This window comes from Ruditapes philippinarum, unplaced genomic scaffold, assembly GCF_026571515.1.
Source record: "Ruditapes philippinarum isolate M1 unplaced genomic scaffold, ASM2657151v2 ctg2367_1_1_1_1, whole genome shotgun sequence".
NCBI classification, from domain to species: domain Eukaryota; kingdom Metazoa; phylum Mollusca; class Bivalvia; order Venerida; family Veneridae; genus Ruditapes; species Ruditapes philippinarum.
Window position 1 is genome coordinate 288280 of NW_026863802.1, and position 14523 is coordinate 302802.

The 14523-nt window shown below is 34.9% G+C and overlaps 1 protein-coding gene across 2 annotated transcripts in view; it reads right to left on the minus strand.

Moving 5' to 3' along the window:
• Positions 1-14523, minus strand: part of LOC132723375 (sushi domain-containing protein 2-like) — a 31254-nt gene that overhangs the window by 6420 nt on the left and 10311 nt on the right. For both annotated transcript variants that reach the window (XM_060708080.1, XM_060708079.1), the window contains exons 5-19: positions 13955-14123; positions 13174-13283; positions 12673-12832; positions 12019-12200; positions 11550-11716; positions 10640-10930; positions 9652-9920; positions 9101-9241; positions 8750-8938; positions 8063-8199; positions 7339-7456; positions 6017-6173; positions 5356-5438; positions 4759-4944; positions 3475-3589 (exon numbers count right to left, since the gene is read on the minus strand). In XM_060708080.1, coding sequence (XP_060564063.1) covers positions 3475-3589; positions 4759-4944; positions 5356-5438; positions 6017-6173; positions 7339-7456; positions 8063-8199; positions 8750-8938; positions 9101-9241; positions 9652-9920; positions 10640-10930; positions 11550-11716; positions 12019-12200; positions 12673-12832; positions 13174-13283; positions 13955-14123 — 2474 coding nt within the window. The remainder of the gene's footprint in view (positions 1-3474; positions 3590-4758; positions 4945-5355; positions 5439-6016; positions 6174-7338; positions 7457-8062; positions 8200-8749; positions 8939-9100; positions 9242-9651; positions 9921-10639; positions 10931-11549; positions 11717-12018; positions 12201-12672; positions 12833-13173; positions 13284-13954; positions 14124-14523) is intronic.

Genomic DNA, 14523 nt, shown 5'->3' on the forward strand with positions numbered 1-14523 from the left:
ACCTTATATCTTCTACCCAATATGGACAATCATTATATGAAGTTAAATATTGTTGGCCAAATGGAACATTAGTTATACTCCAGAAACTGTTTCCAGTTTTAAGGTAATAGTGACCTTGACCTTTGACCTTGTGATCCTAAAATAAATAGGGGTTTTCTACTCAATATGGACAATTATCCTATGAAGTTTGAATATTTTGGGCCAAATGGAACATAAGTTATGCTCCGGAAATTGTTTTCAGTTTTCAGGTAATAGTGATCTTGACTTTTGAACTTGTGACCCCAAAATCAATAGGGATCTTCTACCTAATATGTACAATCATCCTATGCAGTTTGAATATTGTGTGCCAAATGGAACTTAAGTTATTCTCTGGAAACTGTTTTCAGTGTTAAGGTCATAGTGACCTTGACCTTTGACCTTGTGAGACCAAAATCAATAGGGGTCTTCAATCTAATATGGACAATCATCCTATGAAGTTTGAAGATTGTGGGCCAAATGGAACTTAAGTTATGCTCCGGAAACTGTTTTCAGTTTTAAGGTCATAGTGACCTTGACCTTTGGCCTTGTGACCCCAAAATCAATAGGGGTCTTCTACCCAATATGGACAATCATCCTATGAAGTTTGTATATTGTGGACCGAATGGAACTTAAGTTATGCTCCGGAAACAAACCAAATTGCTAACGGACGGACGGACGGACAGACGGACGCCAGCGGGTATAACATAATATGCCCGAAATTTTTTCGGGCATATAAAGAAAGAAAAATCAGCATTCCCTTTAAGAAAACTTGACAGAATCTACATACATATTAAAAAAAAGTTTTAATAATTGAAACACCTCTATAATTACAAAAGCCATGTTAACATGGCCATCCCCCGCCGAATGTGTTTGCTCATTGGAATAATGTATATGTAGTAGAGCAGAATAATTCAATTTTAAGAGGTCTTTTGGTAATGAAAACTGATGGCTGAAGTGATTACAGATTTGAAACATATGTGAATACTGATGGCTGAAAATAGCAAAGGAAAATAACTGAAAAATAATGCAGGGTAGGTTATCATTCTTGTGTGCTGTAATTCTCCTGAATAAGATCCATCCATCTATGAAGTTTCAAGTTGATACCTCTAACACTTTTGAGATAAGCTCAGGACAAAAAGTATGGCAAATAACAAAGGGCAATAACTAAAAAATTATAAAGGGTAGAGTTATCATTCTCGTGCACAGCATTTCTTAATAAGATCTATCCACCTATGAAGTTTCATGACTTTTTGAGTTATGCTCCACTCAGGTGAAAAATTAAGTTTGAAAAATAACAAAGGGCAACAAGAGCCATGTTAACATGGCCATCCCCCGCCGAATGTGTTTGCTCATTGGAAGAATATATATGTAGAAGAGCAGAATTATTCAATTTTAAGAGGTCATTTGGTACTGTAATGAAAACTGATGGCTAAATTGATATTAGTTTCAGATTTGAAACCTATGTGAATACTGATGGCTGAAAATAACAAAGGGCAATAACTGAAAAATATGCATTGTAGCGTTATCATTCTTGTGTGCTGCACTCCTCCTCAATGAGATCTACCCTGCTATGAAGTTTCAAGTTGATACCTCTACATGGGAAGAGTTATCATTATTGCACACAGAATTCCTCCTCAATAAAATAAATCCACCTATGATTAATTTCATGTTGACATTGCAAAGATTCTTCGAGTTATGCTCCACTCAGGTGAAAAATTAAGTATGAAAAATAACAAAGGGCAATAACTCAAAAATTATGAAGGGTAGTGTTATCATTCTTGTGCACTGCACACCTCCTGAGTGAGATCTATCCACCTATGAAGTTTCAAGTCGATACCTCAAATCCTTTTTGTGATATGCTCCGGACAACAATCTCGGACGGAAGGACGGACGGAAGGAAGGACGAACAGATGGAGACTATTTCTATATCCCCTGCCGCCTTTCGGCGGGGGATAATAACTGAAAGGTTATGCAGGATAGTTATCATTCTTGTACACTGCACTCCTCCTCAATATGATCTATCGACCTATGAAGTTTCAAGTTGATAACTCAAATAATTTTTGAGATATGCTCCGGACAAAAATGTGGGACGGAATGACAGACGGATGGAGACTATTTGTATATACCCCACCGCCTTTTCGGCGGGGATAATAAATCATTAATGAAATTTGTTTGAAATTATAAGTGAACTGTTATGAAACCATTAAGATACAATGCCTGATTAAATAGAACTAGTAAAATGCCTTTCTGAAACAACAACGAAAAACATATTATACAGTATCATTTACACGAAATTTATATATTAAATGTTGTTAAAAATAATTAATAATAAATGATAACATAAACAAATCATTAATCTTAACAGCAATATTTCACATATCAAATAGAGGGTTATAAATACGGGATTTATTTTAATCGAGTGGTAATGAAAATAAATATTTGACGAGTGAAATATGATTATTTCCATAACATGACATTGGACACATTTCTTTGGAAAGTGAAATGCATGTATACATCAACACATGGCGTTGGGACGGACAATAAACATTGAACACATGTCGCGAAAGAGTAAATAAACATTGGGAAAGAAAACACATTGAACACGTGGCATAGGGAAGTAAAATACACGTTGTACACGTGGCGTGGGAAAGTAAAATACACACTGTACAGGCGTACACATGGTGTGGGAAAATTAAGTACACACTGCACAACAAGACGAGGGGAAGTAAAATGTACACTGAACACATGGCGTGGGAAAGTAAAATACAAAATGAACACATGGCTTGAGAAAGTAAAATACACACTAAACACATGGCGAGGAAAGTAAAATACACGCTGTACACATGGCGTGGAAAAGTAAATACACACGGAACAACAAGGCGAGGGGAAGTTAAATACACATAGACTTTAACACATTGGCCTTTAAGGCAACTGGATAAGAATGCTTATTGACATTGAGGCGCGGGAATGAAGAAAAAAACACACACAATGACCTTAAGACAAGAAATAAAAAATATAAGTTGACCTTAAAACAACGGAACGAAAAAAAACAACACATTGTCCTTATGAAACGGGACTGAAAAAAATATACATTGACTTCAAGGCAAGGGGATGAAAAAAACGTATTGACCTTAAGGCAAGGGAATGTAAAATACACATTGACCTTAAGGCAAGGGAATGGAAAAAACACATTGACCTAAAGGCATTGGGATGAAAAATACACATTAACCTAAAGGGATGAAAAATATACATTGACCTTGAGGCAAGGGGAAAAGAAAAACGTTTTGGATAGTTGAGGAAAATGCAGTCAAAACTTTATCATTGGAAAGACATCACAAACTAACAAAGGACGGGCACTTGTACTCGTATCGTATGTAATAATGTAATGTATGGAATATAAAAACATTTGGTGGTATGTGATAATATTTTTAAATACATGTGACAGTAGACACTTACTTGCTTTTTCTCTTTCTGACAGCTATAATAGCAACAACGATAGCTATAATAACTACCACTGCGACAGCTACAACTATACCCACAATCATGCCAATGTCAGCCGATTCTGTTAGAACTGTAGAAAATAACATATCTTTTATCTTGACTGAATCACATCAGTTGATTTAAACATATTTAATTAAGATCGTTTGAGAAACAGGTTTTTGCAACTTATGTTAATCACTTTCGAGTCCGCTTCCTAGAACAAACCAGTGCTGGTGGCATATGAAGAAACATGGTTGTGATCCGATGAGTGCTAGATGTTCCCAAGGTTGAGAGGTGGTCACATCAGTTTACTATGGTGGTTGATTTGGTATACTTTGCGCATTGCGATGTCGATAGCGACAACACAACCTATATCGTCTTGTCACTAGCGAAACGCACCAAACGGCGCGATGTCGCTCTGTCGTCTTGTCGTCCTGTCGCTAGCGAAGCACGCCAAACGGCGCGATGTCGCACTGTCTCTTGGCTTATAAGCCAATCCTTCGATTTGAGCTGAGCGACAATGTGACATCGCGACAACACGACAATGCGCCGCACGACAATGCGCCGATCGGTGTGCATCGTTAGCGACAGGACGACAAGACGAAAGTCCGACAACGTGCCGTTTGGCGCTTTGTCGTGCTGTCGCTAGCGACAACACGACGCACAAAAGCGTTCCAAATCAGCCACCATAGTTTACACAATAATCGGACTTTTTACTATATTTTGCATTATGTAATAATAATAATAATAATAATAATAATAATAATAATAATACCACCGGTCGCAACTTTTCGGCCTTTTCCGTCAAATTTTGAAAAACAATATCTAGTTTGCGTGTAACGTATTCTATAGAAATAAACGCATAGCAAATGGATGCTGTATTTTTAAGCTGTCTGCATTATAATGTTGTATACTCGGTCTGTCTTTTAAAAGTAAAGTAATACGTAAAATTATTCATTTACTAATTACTAGTATTTTGAGTTTTTTAACAAAGCATAAGTATTTTGATATCCCTGTTAACAACTGTAATTATATTCAGGCGTGGCAAGGGGTATTCTAAAATTGATTCTGATAAACACATTTGTTTTTCAACCAAAGTATTTTTACCGAAATAAACTTTACGATTACTCAAAATGCAAAGTTTACACCTCTATGTTTGTTAACATTTTACAGGATTAGAATGTAAATATTCAATGATACTAATAAAGATAAGAAAGATAAATAATTAAGAAAGATTGCAACATTTTAATATTGTATTACCCTCGCACGTGGCTGTCACTTCCGGTGACCAGGCCTGTGTTACATTTGATGTTTCTTCACATGTGTATGTACTGGTACCCGAAAAAGAACCAGTTCTGCATTCTGTAATAGTGGTCGTGGTACCAATCGTGTAGTCATAATTGCTCTTCTTAGATCGAGGGACGTTTAATAAACCACAAGACCGTACTGAAAATACATACATTTCTGATACTTTAACCTAAGATACGTATTGATCCATGTTTTCGTAAGAAAAATGTATCGTAAAAGAATCTATCTTAAATACATAATATTTAATACTGATACTTAAATGATCCATGTTTCCGTGAGAAAAATGTATCTGTGTATCGGTTATTCTATATATCGTGATTCTTGTGAGTGAAATTAAACGGATCGTGATCCATTGGATCGAAATTAATACGATCAAATCTCTCAAACTTCTGACTATGGATCGCAAATTTTTATAGTGTTGAATTCGTTTTGATACTAAACTACTTACGAGTACAATTATAACAGATTTGTCAGAAAGTTGACTGGAATAAAAATGACTGACAAGAATTGACCCTATGCTTTCAGAAAGTTATTTAACAGATATAATACCTGGTAACAAATTGGTACTCAAAGAGGCATATCTTTCTGCAGCACTTTTCGTAGCACCTGCAATGTCTTCTGATCCCGTAAACCTTTAGTATAAAATGAAAATAATACAATGACATTTGAGGTGGGCTTTTACACAAACTGGTCTAAAACCTTTAAAGGAACTCCACCGAGATCGAAAAGCCTAAAAAGTATAAAATTTGAGTTTATTACGTAGATCAACTGGGGCACTTAAGGGCTCATGATGCCTCCCTCAGAAATGCTATCATTTTTATTTCTCAAAGACGTTTTATTCTTAGTATCTTGTTAATATTTCCAAAAATTAGTCATTTGTCATAAAAATGAACAATATTTTGCTTCTTTAGGTTGTTTGGCAATTGGTATAATTATAGTAAATGTATGGTGGCTGATTTGGAACGCTTTTGTGCGTCGCATTGTCGGACTTTCGTCTTGTTGTCCTGACCCTAACGATGCACGCAAAACAGCGCGTAGTATTGGCTTATCGAAGGATTGGCTTATAAGCCAAGTGACAGGGCGACATTGCATCAACGCGACGCACGACAACGCGCCGTAAAGTACAGGTAAAGTATACATAAAGAAAAAAATTCAATACATTGATTTTGATAATCGGGTATTACTTTCTAAATTCATTTTTTCTTTTTACCTTTCATCAAATATGCATTCTTTTGACATTGCGCAGAAACTAGAATATCCACGATCCAAACGAGACATTTCTGTTGGATAAAGATTAATCTTGTCTTGGAAAGAATACCTGGCTGGTAGAATGTCACTAAATAAGTTACTTGTTTCATTTACTGCCCCTGCAATATATGAAAATAAACTTGTCTCACAGTCCATTCTGAAGCAGTTCAAATCAAAGTTGACTTGTTCGTGTAAATGAACATGAAACCATGTAAAAATATGCCTATAAATGAATGAGTGAATGAGTGAGTGAATGAATGAATGAATGAATGAATGAATGAATGAATGAATGAATGAATGAATGAATGAATGAATGAATGAATGAATGTTTGGCTTCTACGGTGGCACATGGGTATCATGTGTACTTTTGCATTTATCTCGAGAGGTTATTATTATCGCGTTCCGTGGTATCATTACCTTGTGGTCACAAAATAATAATCTCGTCCCTGGCAAAACTATATCTTTTAAAACAATATTATAATGTCGTAAGGACAAGAAAAAACATCAAGACACGTACGTGCCACCGTATGGTTATTGGATTGTCTCTCATGGTTGGCAAGAAGAAAAACAACCAGCAATGACAATGTACGGATGAGAGGGTCTATTTCAGTCACTGAAAAATGTACTCTGGTGAAAACTAACCATTTTTTATAAATGTGACTGCTTGAGGAAATATTTGAAAATCTATTCCAGAATATCCTGCAAATGTCGGCATTATTCAGTCGGCTTTTCTTGACCATAAAGTAGATAAGTAGATAAAACAAATGCATTTCAAGAAACTTGCATCAGCTTGGAATGGCCTATTGTGAGATTAAAGTACATTCTTTTTTAACAGGACAATGACATCGTTTTTTTCTATAAACAGATGATGTAAAATATGACTTTTTATTCAAAAGTTGCATGCATCCAGATAAGCCAAACTATTTCATGAAAATCAAATTAAGGGAAAATGTACCTTGATTGATTTGCAATATTAATCACCACTTTTCTACTTCGTGACTAACGCAGTAGGGGCCATGTTAATGCATATTTCGACCTCTTTTATGTAATTTCCGTGGAATGTAAGTACCGTTTGCAATGTGAAAACTGCTTTCGTTGTTCGATTCAAAAAATTATTTTCAAATACATTTTTAAAATTTTGATGAAAATTAGCATAAATCTGGAGGTAGGCAGCTATAACAATATTTAGTTGTTTGTCTTAATGTTGTTGTTGTTGTTTTTATTATTTCAAGACGCATCTTCACCTGACTCGAGTCCTGTGACTACTTATGACGGACAACTTACATTTTAGCTCATAATTGTAGTATAAGTCATTCCTGTTATCAGGGTTTATGTCGAATACTGTCCTATTTGGAAGGGTCTTTGTGCCATCAATGTCGCCCATTATTCCGGAAATGTTAGTCTTGAAATAGAAATAAAGTGAAAAATGTGTAAAACTATTTTTTATCAAATGATGCAAGTTTTTTATCAAACTAGAAAAAAGTTTTTTTTTTTATCAATTGAAAATGAGAAGGCTATCAAGCTAGCTTACGAGATGTCGGTAATCCTATATTCATATGCTCGCTCGTACCTTAATAATACATGGATAAGTACATAGCTAAAAGTTCGAAAGTGCGATGGTTAAAACACGAAACCATATTTTCACCATTATGGTTTCGTTTTTTCGACTTTTCACCACCGTACTTTCGACTTTTCATTGTCTTATCATCTCACCATCGTGGTTTCGTTTTTTCGACTAATCACCATCATAATTTTGTGATGTGTGTGTCGCGATGGTCCTAACGGAACACCGTATAATATATACTTGAATCTACATAAAAAATGTATTCAAGAAAAATGCTCATTTTAACATGTGATCTTTATCTTATTTTACATACATGTAATAATAATTTTAATTTCCAATATACTGGGAATATATGGTATCTTGCCAATTATGCTTTATCATAAAAATTTATTTTAAACATTGAGGAATATTTTGAGGAATATTTGACATTCAATTTCTACTTACATATGAATTTGAAGGCATCATGAGGTCTAGTTGTAAAGTATTGAATGTTTCAGCAAGTTGGAACCCTATGCCATTCGTAAGAAGGACTGTGAAGTTAGACTTCACCTTTTGTGGATCTGTATTAACAATAGCTACGCCTGTGGAATAAAGAAACAAAAACAGATTATTTAGCATAACAAAAAGTTTTACACACATATTGCTTACAGGCACATTGTTCCTCAGAAACGAATATTTTTTATTTCTTAAGAATAATGTTTTAGAGCATGTCAGATGCTTGTTGCCTAAAAATGTAGCAGTCAATCAAAATGTGAAATAATTTGTCATAATAATAGCAAAAACAAAGCCTGTTTTCCATTCAAAATACTAATTTACTGTAACTGTACTAATTGCCAAAAAGCAACAGTTAACTTAATTGGCATGGCCATTGAACTGTAAGGTACACAAAAAAATAAAATATTTTGAGAAATAAAAGTAAAAGCATTTCTTTGGTATAATGAATTATGGGCCTTTAAACTGTCGAATTAAATCGGTAAAAAATCAGCAAAATAAATAATGGCAGGCATGACTGTACTTAAATAGTAATCTGCAAGATTTTTTTTAAATTTCCTTTTATTAATTATTGTTCATTACTAAGAAGTTTTCAGATTCAAAATCTAATTTAACTCACATATACAGTACATGTATTACCTTTGAAATCTTGCCATTTCATAGAATCCTCATTAAATTCTATAAACTGTCCATTTACTAGGACATCAATGTGTTGATACTCGTGACTGGTTTCCGGTCCGCGCAGGCGCAATTCCACTCTATCGGAAGTGCCTCTGTCTTGAATAGCAATGGCGGTCAAAGAGAATGTCGATTCAACTTTATATCCTTCTGTTAAATTGAAAAAAGTACTCTGTTAAATTTAGAAAGGCGTAAAAGTAGCACAATTTCACAAACTTTTAAACCTTTTAAAGACTGTATTTCAAAATAATTAATAAATAATGAGCATGTGATGAATGTTATGTGAACACTGGCTTCTTTAACAGAACTTACTTTTCGTCGGGAAGAGATTTTTCTGGAACCTTGCCTGCACTTCAGTGTTGCCAGCCTTCAACAATGTATAATCTCCTGGCCCCATCATACGAAATTTCTGACCTCCAAATGATGCCACATGCCCTTGCCCATAAACACTAGCTAATAAATTGAAGAGACGTCATGTTAAAATTTATACGTCGTTATAAACGTAAGCACATATCCACAATGTCATTTCGTGCGATAATATATTTAAATTAACCACAATCCACTTATTTTATGTAAAACCAGGTTTAAAATAAAAACTGGCCATCGAAATTTTCTTGGGGCATACGACAGCACAATTTTCATCAAATCTGAGTTCCATCTAACAATAACTATAAAACCTTTACCATTGTCTTCACCATTACTAAATCAAGCCATACAAAGCTTTTTTGCGTAGAAATTAAAAACAATAAGTCATTACTTACATGTTTCTGTATATATGCCTATATATCTAATATCAGTACCCAAAATATTATCCCCAGTATCGGAAGTGACGTCAATTAATTCTATACTTTAAATAGCAATACCTGGTACAGGTGGAGTATATCCAGTACAGTCAGACGTCGGTCTTACGTCCATGTAGTAATCGCAGGAATTATACTCGTCCCATAGACAGCAGTAATAAAACGTCACGACGTCATCAATCCAGTGTGACAGACTTGGCACGTGACCAGGTTTCCCGTAAGGAGCTGCTCCCCAGTCATGACTCTTGTCGGGAGTACTTCCCTGGAAAGTGTCGGCCGCAAATATAAGGTGCCCGCTTTTACCGTAGCAACATTGGTTGCCTGCACCGTTACTTTGAAATGAGAAAAGTGCATATATTATAAATCATGCCTGAAATGTAAAGAAGGCAGTGTCAAGCAGCAAATGTGCTGTGGAAAAAAAACGTCGAATAAAAGAGACTTTATCAAAGCAAGAAGTTCTTGGTATGTGTAAGGTATAAAGAAATATGTTTCCATCACTTATTTGCATTATAACCCCTTTTGACAATCGATAAAGAAGGAGAAATTCGAAAACTTTGAATGAGATTGCTGTAATGTTCTTACAATACAAAACAAATAGGCCTAAGTCTGCTGAGAAGTTTGAAATAAGACCTAATGCCCAGTAACTCAGCGTCTTGCCAGGTACATTTTTTGAGGCTTTCTTTATTTTTATAGTTCGAGAAAATCGTATACATGTAGAATTTAATACATACAGCATACTGCATTTAAGCATATGACTTATTGCCTAACAAAGGGTTAATATTCACTTAAAATAAGCCTATTCCATAGAAAGCATGTTCTTTAGAAGCACACAAGTACAAGTGAATTATCAAACGTCGAAACATAGTTCATATACTAAATGGTACAGGGGTAGTATATCCGATACAGTCAGACGTTCATGTTAATGCTAAGTCAATGAACAATACAGTAAACATAGATAAGCCAGAGGAACAGTCACACTGTATTTTGTATAAAACTACTAGACAACATCTGATTGTAGGATACAGAAAAAAAGCTTTTTGAAATAACTTACACCGGTTGTACGGCACGAACGCAATGCACGGCCTCCTGATGGTAGAAACAGTTGCCCACCTTTTCGGCATTTTGTACATTACATCCGTGATCATGCTGCCATCTTCCGAAGTCAGCCATTGCTTGGGCGAGGGAACATGGACAGCTAAGAAGATCTTTGGTCCAGCTCATCTCTTGAAAGGCTTTATGGTACCAGTTTAAACAGAGACTTGACGGCCAGCCAGCGCCGTGTTGTGCCGTCATTGCGTTTTGAACATACCATCCCAGAGGGATCGCCTTGGTCGACAAGAATCTACAAATTGGTTACATATAAATACATTCAAAACAATTTTAAGGTAAATATATATTTAAAGAGTTTGTATGTGTTTGTTAAACTGACACCGAATTGATAAAGTGCTTTAGTTCATTTACATAAATCCTATACCCGGGTAATGTACATGTATAAGTACATGTATATTCAATTATAATATAATGACTTTCTGGACTTTTTAGAATGGGCTTCAAATATCAGTCTAATGCAAGCTTCATTTATGTATCTCAAAGTACCACATGATTCTCATCGCTGTAGGTTCGAATCCTGCCAGGGACTTTAGATTCTTTCCTGAGATGAGGCCATCCAGCTAGCTTATTGAGTGTCGATGGTAGGCCTCAGGGGCCCTCTTGTGTCTTAAATGATGGACAGAGGAGCAACTGAGGTCTTCCTCCACAAGTAAAGCTGGAAAGTGGCCAAATTACCACTAAAATGTTAGTTCGACAACAGAAAAATTCATCACATTTTCGCTCCAAGATTGAATACTGATAAAAAGGGGAAACTAACCCAATACAACATAATTATGGTAGTCTTCTTTTATTTTGTCACTGCCAATATTTTCAGGAGACGATCTTATTCAGAAGTTAGATATAAAACTTACTTGTGTTTATTTGGCGTATAATCATCTTGAAGCCTGACCTCAACCAGTCCAACTTCGTAGTTATAACAATCTTGACCGCTGCACTGATAATTCTGAGGGTCAAGAACATAAGTTCCTCTTCCAGCTGGGACATCTTTACCTAACGTGGTCAGTGGCGTATACATGCCCTGTTAAAATACAGTGTGTTATAATTCTTCCAAAAATGACCAAAATAAAAATTATTACAATATGCATTATGCAACTTGATGGAAAATTTTCAAGTTTTGTTGAAATCACTTGAGGCATGTAGGGAAAGTCGCGCGTGGAAGAAATCGTTAATCTAAATGCCTGTCGACATTTACCAATCTTGTTTTCAAAATTTTGGACTGTCCGGTTGATAAAATCATTGCTTATTTAATTTAAGGCAGTTCACTTAAATATATCACATACATGTGACTTTTTTATCAGAGTGATAAAAATAACTTTTTACCTCGCCATTTGTCTCGCGGTATCCAATAAGACGTATGTCAACACGAGAGTTGGTATAGTTGCTAAGCAACGTGTTATCCCAAGTAAGTGTCAAGGTTGTTGGATTGTGCGAGTACCATCCAAGGTCATTGTTCTTATATACGGCTGTCACGTGTTCTGAGTTCGGCATTCTTCCTGGGAACACTGTGAGAGAGGAAAGAAAATAAAGATAAAGATAAAAATCATTTTAAAAAATGTTCTTTTATACATTTGGATCAATTTTACTTTCTTGTGTTCAAATGACTAAGTATTATTTGATTTATTTTCTTAGTTCATGAAATACTTTTTTCTTGTACTGAAAATAACCAATAATTCTTGCCTGGAAAATATGTATGGGCATACAAATATGTAATACCTGACTTACCAGGTGGATTTAAGATTAACATTCATGCACGCATATAAACACGCGCACGCACGCACGCACATCAACATACAAATCAACCAAAGCAAAAGAATAATAATACAAACGTATAATGTAAAACCCTTAACTTGCCGATTTCTTAAATGGACTTGGAAAGATGGCAAAGTAAAGTTAGTCAGTCAGCAGTACTGAGCCTGATCAGACTGCACGAGTTCCAGCAGGGAAAGTGTTACAAATTCAAAATCAACTACTCACCAATTGTGAAAGTTGTACTATACGGGTAAGTCCGCCCATTGTCTGTTGATAGGCTAAGAATCACGCGGTCACGCACAAGTAGGCGTGGCACAACACATCTTACACGTGTACGACTTATATATGATGCCCTTTCTTCAGACGGAGTCGTGGCGTGGTTTGGCTGAAAAAGAATATAACCTGGCTTTTATCAGGAAGGATTTTTTGTGTGCTATAAACCGTTCGCAATATGACGGAAAAAGTCGAATACTTACGATATATTTGTCGTAAACAGAGTTGCCACGCTGCGTTCTAATATATGGGTCAGTCAGATAAATAAAAAGAACAGTAGATCTACAAAGGATAAAGTTTGGCTGGATAAAATTTAATTATTTAATTTTGAGACAAATGAATAAGATAAAAAAAGTTATGTGTGACAAAATTCACTATAATAGGCTTGTCGATGATATTTCAAAAACATTTTCGTCTCATAGAGCTAAAATCAATTACGAAAATATTACTTACATCTTCAAAGCGACAGAATATATTTTGGTTGGGTGTAAAACACGGACCAGACAGGTCGATCATCTTTCCGCCGAACATACCCGCATAGTTTGGGTTCACGGTCAGTTGTGCTGCAATATAATAGTGAAGGCAAGTTTGTACTATGTACCAAGGACAGCGTTATAAGTAATACGTACATTTGTATATAAGTTGCTAGATACATATACAATAGACAATCTCATCTTCTCGGCCCTTTCCGTCAAAATCTGGATAAGTTATGAATAATCGTCGAAATGTTCCGAATGATACCATAGATACTATAACAGAATTGATCTATTAAAAAAATCTTTAACACTTAACTTATTACACTTATTTGTAATAAATATTAAAATGAATTATGACGAACATTGAAAGGGTTATGAACAAAATCTTGAGCCAACACCTGATCAGTGTATACAAGATTTACATTTAATTGCAGCAGAGAAACAAGTACGGTAACTCGTGCTGGATAATCATTATAATTCATAAAAAGTTCAGTGATTATTTGATTTAGACACTGAAGTGAAAATGATCGAAAAAAAAAAACAGAGCAACATAAGCAAGTCGTCTCACCAGAAACAACAAATCTTTTATATAAAGATCTACTTTGACCTTAAAATCAACCTTTTCTTGTATTTGACCTTTGATTGCATATTGTTTTCCGTTGAATTATTAATATTTGACAAACAGTAGACAGAGCATTTCATAATGATTATCTTAAAAACTACAAAATGTCATTATTTTGATAGAAATAACAGCTTACTGTATGATAAGTCATTGGAACAGCCTCCGTGGAATATCTTCCCTGACGAAATTCTAAAAATAAACCTTCCTACGAGATCACTTCCTTGTATTTGATTCATATTCTGAATCGATCTCGACTTTGGAATAATATTTGTGAATCCAGTTCCGCGCCCGCCATTGAATCCTGCCTAGAAAAGTAGCAAGTTTTTATTTATTTTTTCATATTAAATAATGATGTCAGTAAGCATAAGTCTGTTGTAATTCAGAAAGTGGTCTTAATTGACATGTGGTCCAATTAAAAAAATTAGGATTACGTTATTAAGTAATCAAAAATCAAATATACATTATTCAAAGTTGACCTTTTGCAATTATTTTCAAAAATAATGAAATTATTAATTAAGATTAAAAATATACCATTTATAAAACATAGAAAGTAATTCAAATGTAAATGCTATATAATTAAGTTTTTAACGCCGCAAAGCAGGAGATAATATCACATAATCTTGTTTTATGTGATATTATTTTAGTTCACACCTATAAAATGTAACAAATGTACTTCAAACGTCTTCATCATATCATCTTCAAATA